Source organism: Carcharodon carcharias, chromosome 17 (assembly GCF_017639515.1).
Source record: "Carcharodon carcharias isolate sCarCar2 chromosome 17, sCarCar2.pri, whole genome shotgun sequence".
Lineage (NCBI taxonomy): Eukaryota > Metazoa > Chordata > Chondrichthyes > Lamniformes > Lamnidae > Carcharodon > Carcharodon carcharias.
This window is the reverse complement of record NC_054483.1, coordinates 58,578,828-58,592,255: the sequence shown is the minus strand read 5'-3', so window position 1 is coordinate 58,592,255 and position 13,428 is coordinate 58,578,828. Positions and strand designations below refer to the sequence as shown.

Genomic DNA, 13,428 nt, shown 5'->3' with positions numbered 1-13,428 from the left:
GACCAGTCTGGTTTTCATCCACCTTATAAGGCAGATAGGGCATTAACACCTTAATAAAGATGGTAGTGTTAACAGTGCAGCACTCCCTCAGCACTGAACTAAAGTGTCAGCCTAGGATAAGTGCTCAAATTCCTTGAATGGGCTTGCACTCACAACATTCTGAATCCTGAGTCAAGCTGAAGAACTAAAAAGCTATAATTGATGACAGGGTGAGTGATTATATGCACTTAAGTAGTTTTCGAAAACATTTTCATTTACTTAACACTGCTAAGCAGGCCCAGATGCCATTGGCCATAGCTAAGGAATAAGAGGGCAAGGTCAGGGATGCTCCCTGTAGCAGAAAATCTTGACCTACCAAAGATGTTCCCAGACTTAACACCTGTTTGTTATACTCTATCAACAATCTTTCTTGTGAAATAAACCATTACAAGATGCTGGTGATGCCCATTTTCATGAAGTTGTTCAATTTTTAGAATGGATAAAATCATAAACAATAAGGAATGCTATCATTCCTATCATTGGAAAGGCATCCCTGAGCATTATATGAAACGAAGAATGAAATGCACAAAGAAAATAATTAATACAATGGAGTGGAGAAATGGGGCTAAGAGAGCAGTTAAAGTCTGTGCCAGGTTTTTGAATGCAGGAACGTTGGTGACTAAAAGCAGTTCCAGGGTTGAGGGTGTGGTAGCTGAAAGAGTGGCCACCAGTTGTGGAGCGAAGAGGCTAGGGAACAATGGGCAGGCCATCATTCAAGGAGTAAGCGTGCAAGTGGAGCTAAGGCCGAAGGAAGTCGTTAAGATGAGTTTGGACAAGGTCATGGAGGCACTTCAAAGTTAATGTCAACATTTTGAAATTGATGTGTAGGTTCCACATGATGCTAACCTGAACTGGTATAGCAGAGTGTGAGACTTTGGTTGCAAGCAGTGACACTGAGTGCATAATGACATTCTTTTCTCTGAATCAGGAGACTATTGGTTACAGGCCCAATCCAGAGATTTAAGCACATAATGTAAGCTGACACTTCCAAGTGCTGTGGGAATGTTGCACATGTTGTGAGGTGTTTTATGGATGAGGCGTGAAAAGGTGGATAGAAGATCGAATAGCACTAATTGCAGAAGAACAGTCATTTTACTTACACACATCCCCCAACCAACACCACCAAAACAGATTGTCTAGTCATTTGGTTGCTGTTTGAGATTTTATGTGCAAATTGGTGGTTGATTTTTTTCTAAAGTCCAACAGTGATCACACTTCAAAAGCATTGCAGTAGTTGTGAAGTGCTTTGGTACATCTTGATTAGATGAAAGACATTACATAGATGCAAATTTAACATTCTTTGAGTGGTAGTTGATGCAGATGGAAGTGGGGAGGTTAGCTGGAAAGCATTAAAGAAATCGGGCTTCCTGTAATCAGCATGGGGTTTAGAACCTTGGTGACCATGGGGGAGATTTGGGAATGGGAAAAACATGGGAAATGTTTTAATAGTGGAAAAAGTGGTGTTGATAAAGAAGGTAAGGGCTAGGAAAGTCAGCTCAGAATTGAGCAGTATGGCTAGGTTCTGCACCACTAGACTTGAACTGAGGTATTAAAAGCAGTGGAGTGTGAGAACCAACAGCGAACCAAAATGATGGCTTCACTTTTACCTATATTAAGTTCAAAACTTGATGTTCAGCAGCCATTCTTGGAACTGAGGGGCGATTTAGCAAGGTAAAGCTGTGTGTCATCAGCATAAATAAAGAATTTGATTACATCTATTTGAGAGCGTTGAAAATTGAACACCCTTAATGGCACCAACTTAGCTAGTGAGCTTGCTCAAAAGCAGGATCAACAGAATAGCCACATTTTTGGCCAGTGCAAGTATTTATAAGCATCACATGCATTTGAAAGATTATATGATCACCATTGTCAATTGGATTCCTAGAAAGTGATGGTAAGATGCAATGAAATGAGATTGCACAAAAGGAACATCCATTTTAACATAGATGATCATGGAAATGGAGTCCTGCTGAGGCCTTACGTTTCCATTTAGTTTGTTCTTTGAATGGCTGGTAAGGCTGTACTTATTGGCAGCCACCCCTGTTGCCCCGAGAAGGGGTTGTTGGCCGCCTTGAGTTTGTTTTCACAATTATGCGACTTGTTGGCAATTTTAGAGGGCATAAGGAGTTAATCACATCAACCAGATCAGGCTTCCTTCCCTGAAGGACATTCAGCAGCATCCATGGTAATTTTTCTTATTCTGGAGCTAGTTTACAAATTGCCCAATTTATGGAAGTCCGTTTTGGTGGCAGGATTTAAACTCCATCTTTTGAGTTGTTTGTTAAACCACAATACTACGTATTTCCTTTATTCCAGCACCATGCAAAGAGCAACATTGCAGGGACCACTGCTTTCACATTCTACTTTATGGCGAGAAATGGAGCAAAAGTTAAGATCTAGCTATGGGCTTTAATCCAACCGAAATGGTCCTTTTAAATCTCAAGTGATAGAGAATGTTGCAGAGATATGACCAGGTTCATCAATCAATTTCTCTTCCGATTGGGGTGAGCTGCTGCCGCCGCCTCTCAAAAGCTACAAATTCATCTCTGTGAATGGCTGCAGAACTTTACTTTTCCACCCCTAAATATATTTTAGGACAAACTAGGATTATGATGTCTTGCAGTAACTTGTCATTGTACCAAGGGCTTACCCTTCATATTTCATATGAATATCTGTACCCTGATTGAATTGCTGATTGTTTATTAAAAAATGCTGAACACAAAGTTGGATTTTCCCTCCATTAAGAGGTGTACGTTTAAGAAATCAAACCTATTTTTAGTGATGTAACATTAGTTGCACTGATCCACCCAAACATCTGATCCTGACATTCCTTTCATTTTCACCAAGGCCCAATGATTTTTGTAATTTAAGTTTCTTGATCTCAGTCCCAGCAACATTAGCAATACTCAAAATCACTTGGTGCCAAGCGTCACATAAATATAAAAATTAGATTGATTTAAATAATTTAGATATTTCAGGTCCCAATACATCTGAAGAGCATGTGAAAGCTATTAGAAAATACATGAGCACATTGTCTTTTTAACCTGTACTGTGTTGCAGTCTGTAAATTGAGCAAAAATCAGTTGATTTATTCTAGTAAAAATCATGTCATACATTCTGTTGAGACCAGCAACTGAAAAGATCAAGCACTGCAAGGAAATTGCCTTTTGGCATGGTATTTGAGGTTTACTATAGCACACCTAGTCACATGCTGAGCCAACCTGTTTGAGGATAAACAAAGTGGAGAACCTGCTACTGGGGAAGGATAAAGCTGAAGCAGGCAGTTAACTTCTGCATAATCATAAATGCTTAATGGTCCAGGAGTTGTTTATCATCCCAGAGAGTGTCCCTTTAAACACTCCAACTGTGTATTTCATTGGAGTGAAGTTGCTGTGCATAGCAGAATGAAAATAGTTTGTTTTGGTTCAGAGCAGCCTTTTGCAAGAACCATGATACTTCACATTTTCCATGTTTAACATTATGATTAGTCCTAGTAATTTTATTTCAGTTTGATTTAAGACATTGTTTTTCTTTTTCATTTTGCAGCTGTTTGGAGATGTGGAAGCACAGATTAGGAGAATTATGAAGATGATAGCTGGAGGTGGGCTATCAATCACAGGAGCGCACACCATGTGTGGAGACTACCTGTACAGTGGCCACACTGTTATGCTAACACTCACCTACTTATTTATCAAAGAGTGTAAGTTTCCTCCTTTTTAAAAATTTATGTTGACTATTTTTCTTTTCAAATTTTGAGCATATTTGTACTTTATCAAGATGCAGTTCACTGACCCTTCATGCCAAGCTAAGGGGCAGCAAAGTAATGGCTTTAGGTACTGAAGGGTCACAGAATCGTAGATTCAAGTGGTTGTGACTCATGTTTGCTGATAACAGACCTAGATCCCAGGTGTGCTGAAACAAGGGAGGATGTATATCCTGTATTCAGTGACAATGGGGAACAGTTCTTGATATTGCAGTTTGGATTCAGTGCAAGCTTTCTCCAAGTATGTGTAACAGTACAAGGTCTTGGTCTCTGGAGACTGCAAATAGGTTTATGCTGAAATTGATTTAGCTACTTGCTACCTTCTGCACATTGAACAAGTTAGATGCATCTCAATGTGGAATAGGTTCTCCCCTGAACAGACTATTCACACATTTCAAAAGAGATCATTGGCATACTAATGCTACAAAATCTATAATGTGCCACAAATTCTAATTTGGGGAAAAAATGATTCCTGTTGCCCCAGCCCCAGCGTTCCATTTACTGCAGTTTATTCTTGTCTTAATGAACTTTGCAACTTAGTGCCAGATATGCCAAATTTGAAGGTGGTCTAATAGTGTAGATTGAGTGTCAGTGGGTTCTACATTCCGACCGCACCATTTAACTTCATGTATAATTTGAGTGCAAATTAGGCTGAGGAACCTCATCATTTGTCGAATATTCTGCCACATTGTTTTTTGCCATTCCTAACATTTCAAATGTTTTGCCATTTTTGTGCCTTGTGCATTTTTTATATAAGGTACCTCAATCATGCTACTTTTTTATTAATTGGATAATTTTATGGTTCCTCTTCAAACATTTCCATCACTGGTTTTTCCCCAGCACCAAGAATAACTTAATGTGACCGTAGATATAAAAGACATTTGAAATCTTTTGTTTTCATTGAAATAGTGTCTTAGTAATATTGCAGATGGTTTCATTTTTTCAAAAATAGTTTTTTTTTTAAAAAAAGCTCGTCAATTCAATGTTGATTTGACAGCAGAACTCTAAATACTCATACTACACGAGTATCCATGTAGCATAGCAACGCAGTAATATGTAGATTAATTTATGATGTTGAAAAATGAACCCCAATATTATCCTTTATTTCTGCTCCTTGTGCTTTTAAACCATTAATTTTCTCCAAGCAAATTTTCATTAACTTCATTTTTGACCGTGAGGTTCCATTTTGAGATTCTGGTTCACCTGTCCTGTAAGTTATGCAAACTTTCCTTTTATTTTACTAATTGTCATGTATTTTGTGGAAATACATGTATGAGAATCTACTAGTTAAGTGAAGAAATTATTTTAAACCAATAGCTGAGTATATAATATACAAACTGATATAATATAGACGTGCACTAATGTAAAAAAGAATCCCAATTTTGATCCTGCTCTGCGTGGAAACGGTTCATTCAGAAGAGGCAGTATTGAGAGCATTACAGTTAGTCTCTGCTCAGGTTAGAATGGAAAAAAAATCAGCCAAAGCTTCCACTCTCTTTTTAAACTGTGACCATTCTTGGATGGAGCATGTGTGGATGTTGGAGTTGGAGGACAGTTTGATTTGCCAACCTGTTAGGCTATTCAACTATCTCAAGATTATTCAACATTTACTGCCTAGGAATCCATAGGGAGAGTGGTCTCAGACCAAAGGATCAGAGTGACAACTGTGCCTCATTCCGCTCCCCATATTTTCTCTCCTTATCCTGCTTTTTTTTTTCTCTCCTCCTTCTGCACTTGTTCCTCTTAATTATTGTGACTTTCTTGCTGACCCACTTGTTTCTTCCTTTCTCTCACTGCTAACCAAACTTCATCTCCCACTATCTTGCCTTTCTTCTATTCCTCTGTTGATGTTCCATTCCTCCTCTTGAACCAGTCAGTTACCTTTTTTCTCTGAAGTACATTGCTGCCCAGGTGCTGGTTGTTACAAGCATGAAGAAAAGGGAAAGGTTCAAGGTAGTGGCAGATGAGATTGGTCAATTAATTATTTATTGTAGACTTTCAATACCTTGGAACATTTTATTGGTAATTTTTGAAATGGGAAAACTAGAGTAATAAAAATTTCATTTCTCAGTACCTTTTTATATTGAATATCTCAAAGCACTTCACGTGATTATGTACTTTTTAAAGTACATTGTGTGGGAAATGCAGTCTCTGTTCTGCAACTGCAAAATGGCACACACAATGCAATTAAAGACCAGCCAGTCTGTATTTTTATTATTGATTGAAAAAGGAATGTTGGCATCATGGGATTTGCAAAGTCCACCTGAATATTTCAGTTAACAGAAGGACAGCACCTCCAACAATGTAGTAATCACTGGACTACCAGCCTAGATTGAGTTCAAATCCCTGTTTATTGTTTAAGTAGGAGCAAGTGTAGCACTATGAACTGAGCCAAGCTTGATGCAAATGGTGAATAGACGATGAAGAATGGTGAAGCCTTGGGATACATGAGAAGGGATTCTGCTGCATAGGCAAACTGTCAAAGGAGTTCTCCTCCCCAGAGAGCAGTGAATATATTCAGGACTAAGTTAGGTAGATTTTTTGATCGACAAAGGAGCCTTGAGGGTTGAGGGGTCACAGCAAAGTGGAGTTGAGGCCACAATCAGATCAGCCATCTTTTTGAATGGCAGAGCAGGCTCAAGGGACCTATTCCTCCTCTTTCTTATGATCTTATGAGTTGTAGTGACTATTTTGGTATTGGTAGAAATGGGACTTTGAGAGCCAAACTGTGGAAGTAGACAAATAGTAGTACAAACAGTTGTGAGCATTAGTGCTGAATGTGGTAGAGAGGTGAAGATTGTCAAGGGATACAAACATAGTTACATAAGATGGCATTGGCAACTTTAACAAGATCAGCCTCTGTTGTGGGTGCATTAGAAACCAGATTGAACTGATTTATTACAAATCCACTGGGGAGTAAGTGAGAGAAAAGTCTTCTGTAATTGTTAGTAATGGAAAAAAAGATTTTGGAAAGGGAGAAGTGAAGAATTAATATATTTGAAGTGAATACTGGAAATAACCATTGGAAGCAAGATAAAGCAATTACTGACATAGTTTTGGAAAGAAATGTACAAAAGGTGCTTCCATCTTAATTTTTCTAAAGTCACAGGAGGATAGAATGAATCCTATATCTTAAAAGATCTGTTTATTCCTGTATCAATAAGGTATATAAAATTGTCAGTCATGTAATGGTTTGGTTCAGTAAATTTGTAATACAGCAATGGGCAAAATGCGGGCTGCCTTTATGCTGGTGTGAAACACTGATAATTATTACAAATTGGCACTCTAAATTTCAAACTATCAGTGAGTAACACCACCAATGAGTAGTCCCACTAGAGATCCTTAAAATAATTATGTTTACAAAATCAGCTTGCTGCAATACGGCGGTGATGAGAGAAGCATCGTTATAAAAGTGAAAAGTAATAAGATATTGATGACACCTGATGCATTGTTTCAGTATAAATAGGTACATTGTGAACTGACATTTTTATGTAACCTTCAAGTTTTATGAATCTACGGTTTAAATGGCTATAATGTATATATTTGGATCAATAATTGCTAATTAAATTTATTCCTATTCTGTACTAGGGTGCAAATTTTCCATAGGCGTCTGGTCTTTTGAGCAACCCTGATTTTAATGGCTCCATCATTGGTGGCTGTGCCTTTGGCTGCCAGAGCTCTCCAAGTTCTGGAATTCTCTCTCGAAATCTCTGTCTCTACCATGCTTTTCTCTTTTCTTGGACCAAACTTGGGTTATCTACCTTAATATCTTCCTCTGTGGCTTTGTGATATATTTTGTTTTTTTAATTCCCCTATGAAATGCCTTGGGACAATATTTTACATTAAAGGCACTATGTAAATATGAGTTATTATATTTCAGACCACCAACATTATAGTAAATGGTAAGTTTCCATTTTGTTTTTTCTTTCCAGATTCCCCAAAGCGATGGTGGTGGTATCACTGGTCTTGCTGGATTCTCAGTATTGTTGGGGTTTTCTGCATTCTTCTCGCACATGACCACTACACTGTGGATGTAGTGGTAGCATATTATATCACTACACGCCTTTTTTGGTGGTACCATACCATGGCCAACCAACAGGTAAGTTTCTGCTTGTGGAATCAATATATTGATAGCATAGTTTATTCTTGGAATGTTTAAATAAAAGCTTAGCCTTGTATGTATATAAAACAAATTGTTCTTTTTGAAATGCTAATCTGTGTGGGTCAATCAAGGCTAATTCAGGCTCCATCCCAGCTCTGGCTAAATTGAATTATACAGATCTCTGAGAATCCATGGGATGGTCTGCTTTGATAATACTGTCAGATATAAGCTGAATGGACCCAAAATTGAAAAGGTCCTGGCTTTGACCTTGTAGTATAAATGTTGTGCAACTGGTATAAGATGTCTTACGTTTCAGCCAAGAATCCTTTAATTGAAAAAAAAAATTCTATTACCCACATATAACATGCATGATCAGTCACCTTAGCTCCCAGAGTGGGAAATTTTGATTTTTAATGTGTGCTGACTCTTCCACATGCTGCTACCACTGCACACACGGAGGGGAAGTGGGAGAGTGAGAGCCAGAGAGAAGAGAGTATGACCTGGAGGGATGTGAATAGCAGTGGAGAGTCCAGAATAGAGCGGCATCCAGTCCAGGAGCAGGTGAGCCTGCTCTCCCTGTAGTCTACCATATCATTTAGCGCAGTGATTCACAATTAAGATGGCATTTGCCTTTCAACCTCCCTTAATAACCTAAGCTTTTAGTATATTACATGATTATGTATAGTAAGATGTCTCTGGTGGAAAATTAAAATATGCAGCCACTCGTTGTTGGCCAGAATTTGAAGATTGTGTTTGATGTAGAGTGAGAATGTGCCAGATTGTTCTTTCAGTGGATGACCCTAATTGCCTCACCGTAACAACTGTATGTTTGAGAACTATCTATTGTCCATTTAGTCTTTTTCCATTTGAATTATTTGTGCTGAATTTACAATGTAAAGGGTTAATAATTTTAAAGTTAAATTAAGGCTTGTGAGTTTCCTTTTATACGTAAAGAAATATTGTAAATTCCTGTTGCTCTTCCCTTTGCCTCTCACCTTTTGGGAGAAAAACACCTCTTCAGCTGGGTTGAAATGCCACTCCCTCTGTCTGTACAAAAGTATGTCACTACATTTCATCATCTCTGCAAAATGCCCTAGTTGTGATTGAGAATGCAGCCTGTCGGGGCGCAGGAGATATTTGGAAAATCAAAATGAAGATGAGAACATTGGCTTGTTCCATGAGGATTTGAATGTCAGCTTGTTTCACAAAGATTTGAGTGTTGGTTCATCGTTGTCCAAAAGTTACTGATTTGTTGCATTGAGTAGGTTTAGGCAATTGGATTCCTCCTTCTGTGTGGTTCTTTTGTCCACCATAAACTCTATTGCTACCATGTTTTCATTGACATATGCTGGGAAGTGGTTCTGAATGTGTTTATGGCACTCCAGTTCTTTGTCAAGTTAGCCATCCTTCAGGTTTCAGTATAGCGAGAGTGTTGGAGTGTTGTAGGCTCACAGTTCCAGCTCGAGTTTAGGACACAGGAACCAGTTAATTTCCTGACACAAATATAGACTAAATAGCACAGTCCTAGAGAGTATGCAGGGACAGGGGGACCTGGGATTCATGTGCATAGATCTATAAAGGCGGCAGATATATTGAGAGAGTAATTAGCCAAGCTTGTGGGATTCTGAGCTTCATAATGGTAATGAGTACCAAGCAGGGAAGTTATACTGAACTGTTATAAAGCTCTGGTTAGACCACAACTAAAGTACTGCATCCAGTTCTGGTCACACTTTAAAAAGGCTGTGAAGGTCCTTGAGATAGTGCAGAGAAAATTTATTAGAATGATTCCAGGTTGAGAGAATTTAGCTACAATGCTGGAGAAGCTGGGGCTGGTTCTCCTTGGAGCAAAAGAGATTGAGGAGCGATCTGGTAGATGTGTACAAGAATATGACAGATTTGGTTAACGTTGACAAAGAAAAGCTGTTCCATTAGCTTAAGGTACAAGCACTGGGGATACAGATTTAATGTTTTAGGTCAAGAGATACAGGGAAGGATGTGGAGAAGAACCTTTTGACACAGCAAGTGATAATGGCCTGGAACTCATTGCCTACCAGGGTGGTGGAACGATTTCAAAAGGAAATTGGATGGTAACTTGAGGGAAATAATCTTGCAAGGCCACAGGGTTAGAACCAGGGAATGGTATAATGGTATTGACTTGATTACTCTACAGAGAGCTGGCATGGTGGTTCATGGCAGACCCAATGGTCCTAATAGTTGCCTCCTGTGCCATAATGACTCTACCTAAGAGGATGGTTCCAACACTGGTCCTCATTCAATTGCTGTAAAAGCACCTGGAGCTCTGTGGATAATTTTTTTTTACAAAGCCCGGAACATCTATTATTTTCCATGATGTCTCCCCTCTTGCTTTCCTCCACCACCTCAGGCCCCCAGCCTTAGATAATGGAAATCGACATGATCGAGAGTCTCAAAAACTTCAACTTTGCATGTACATGTATATCTAATGGCACTTTAGGTGTAGGAATGAAAAGTAGTTTAAGTAAGCATGATCTGATTTTAGTGACCAAGGAGATAAAATTAAAGTTTAAAAAAAAATGTAATTCAGATGTCCCATGCTTAGACTTTCTCACGCAAATATTCTGGCATGTGAACAAGAAGATGGCTAACTGGGTGTACAATATTAGAAGTTCTAGTATATCGTTGGGAGAATGTACTTGATATAAAAACTTCCTGCAGTAAGAAAATTGGAAACCACTTGCCCAGTATAAAACAATTTTGTTGGCTTACTGCATTCTCTTCGTATGTATAACTCCTGAATTATATAATGTATTTACTTTTTGTAAATTGCTCAAGTATGATCTAATTAGCATATTTATATTCCTTTCCTTTAAGGTATTAAAGGAACCTTCCAAGACTAATTTTCTATCCCAAGTGTGGTGGTATAAATTCTTTCGTTTTTTGGAAAGCAACGTTCAAGGCATTGTACCTCGTACATATCATTTGCCACTTTCCTGGTCATCCATATCACAGTTCTTTGGGAGAAATGTTAAATACAGCAGATTAGTAACTGATACATAACACCAGTCTATCTAAGGAACTGTGCAAAGTGCTGAAAATTCCTCTTGAGCTGATGCCATAGTGAACTTTCTGCTAATTCATGTCCTGCAACATTCACTTTTACTGAAGTGTTCCAATTAACTGGTCAGCACTGTGATCTTTCCAAAGGACTATGTAGAACAAAAACGATTGACATGCACTGTATAATCTTTTGTTAATTGTCTTTTTGTCTTTGGTATATGCCATAAACACAAAATCACGTTCAATTGTATTTGATATTAACTGCATCGGTGGCAATTGTGTCCTGTCTGCTAGTGTTTTCTTTAGCATATGTCTGCAAAGATGTCTGGGATAAATTGTATTTTTTTCAATCAGAAATTCATCTTTAATAATCCTTGCCCCAAAGACTGGGCTTAAAAGCCATTTTCTTAGAAATGTTCAGATATTAAAGATGGTTGATGAATAAGGATCGGGGTCTGTTTGCAAACAAACTCTGCATTTTCGAACCAATGTGGCAAAAGAAACTTTAAGTGCAAAAATGTTTTATAGCAATCATTCTTGTTATTTATGTTAAATGAATGTGGCAGTGCAAAAAAAATCTACACAACAGTTTTTCAAGTATTTTAAAATGAGGTCTGCGTATAATGGTGGACTCCAAGATTTACATGATAGCAAGAATGAAATCAGCACTGGGTGGAAATTTTGACTGATATTGTTTGTTTTCTAGTGCCTTTTCTTGTCCTGATTGTATGGTCAGTAGGTGGTCTCAGATGTAGTATATGAAAACTCAAAAAGCCTATATGTATATTACCTTGAATATTGAGTTAATAATTAACTGTTGCAGAATTGCAAAATGTAAGCTCAACAGTGAGCATTCAGTTTTGTAGTTAATGTTTGTGCACACTTTGTCTTGAATACTTTGAGATATGGGGTGCAAAATATAAGAAAATGGTAATATTCAATTCACTAACTATGGGCATGTCCTGTTAGATATTACTGTACAGGTAAATTATTTTATTATATAAATGGGAAGTACAGCACTGCAAATCTAACTGTTGTATTTCAACTTCCTTTTTACAGATTTTGCATTTTTCTTAAATATCAAGTCATAACATGAAGGCAAAAAAAAAACTGAATTTATGTGCAGAGGTTAATGTACTAGCAAAGTATCCATGCTCCTCTGTCCCATTAGTTGGTAAATCAGCTACAGAGATACTCTATTTCTATAAATTTTATTATATTTGTGCAAATAATGCATGTAGTCTCACCCAAATCAAAAGTCAAGTGAAAATGAAGTCTCTATTTGCCAATGTGAGAAATAGTTTTTTATTGCAAATTATATGATCTCCATTCTGTATTTTATGTGAAAGAAAGTTCTTTTCTGTAGTTTTGTGTATACACAAGGTGATATTTGTATTGTAAAACAATTATGGTGAAGGATGGAAAATAAAAAGCTTTAAATGTAAGCATTTTTTTGTTGAAGTGTTGTTAATGCACCTTTGGGAATAATTTCAAAATGTGTTTCTGGATTCTTTTTAAATTGTGATCCTCTTACTGAATTCTTTCTGCCTTGCTATTAGTTATGTTTAATTTTCCTAACTGGGCCTTAATTTCACATGATGTTCAATGAGGAAAAGAAGAGGGAGTAAACAGGCCTGACTCTGAACACATGCATGATTATTGACTGCTTTTTCATTGCTAACTCCTTTTGGCAACTATAAACTTTATCTAACTGCTCATGGTATGTAAGTTGGTTTTTCCCTCCCACATTCTGTTGGAATTATGATGGGGGTTTGGGATTTCCTCCACAAGCATTAACCTACCTACTCAAATATTTATAGTTTCTCTTTCTCTTTGTCACTCTTACCCAATGTGCCAGCTGTGGGTTAACGCTCTCACCTCTGAGTGAGAAGAATGAGGGTTCAAGCCCTATTCCAAACTTGTGCACAAAATCTAGGCTGACATTCTAGTGCAGTACTGAGGCAGTGCCATACTGTCAGATGATATCTTGTGGATGAGATATTAAACTGAGACACTGTCTGCCTCTTAGATTAATGTAAAAGATCCCATGGCACTATTTCAAAGAGGAGCAAGTGAGTTACCCCTGGCGACCTAGCCAATATTTAGTACTCAATAATTATCATAAAAACAGATTATCTGGTCATTATCATATTACTATTTGTAGAAGTTTGTTGTGCATAAATAGGCTGCCCCTTCCTACATTACAATAAAGTACTTAATAGGATGTAAAGTTTTTTGGAACATCCTCAGATCATGAAAGGTATTGTGTAAATCCAAGTATTTCTTGTTCATGCACTCATTTACATGTGTGCTCTCGTTTCCTCTTGCAGTGTACATGGCCCGTGTTCATGTTTTTATTTTCCCTTTCTGTCTTAAGGAAAATTGTATCTCTGAAGGTGCAAATAATGAGGGTTATGGGTCCCAATTTTAACTCTGTGCAAGTGGGTGGATTCTGAATGAGTTAAAATCTCACCCACTATCTTATTTA

At 37.7% G+C, this 13,428-nt stretch overlaps 1 protein-coding gene across 11 annotated transcripts in view; it reads left to right on the top strand.

Moving 5' to 3' along the window:
* sgms1b (sphingomyelin synthase 1b) overlaps positions 1-13,428 on the top strand; it is a 119,175-nt gene that overhangs the window by 100,121 nt on the left and 5,626 nt on the right. For 10 of the 11 annotated variants that reach the window (XM_041209148.1, XM_041209150.1, XM_041209154.1 and 7 more), the window contains 3 exons: positions 3,586-3,739; positions 7,735-7,901; positions 10,755-12,385. In XM_041209148.1, the coding sequence (XP_041065082.1) occupies positions 3,586-3,739; positions 7,735-7,901; positions 10,755-10,940 (507 nt within the window). In that variant the 3' untranslated portion in view covers positions 10,941-12,385. Of the gene's footprint in view, positions 1-3,585; positions 3,740-7,734; positions 7,902-10,754; positions 12,386-13,428 lie in introns of those variants that run through there. The other variant, XM_041209155.1, reaches the window with a different exon arrangement.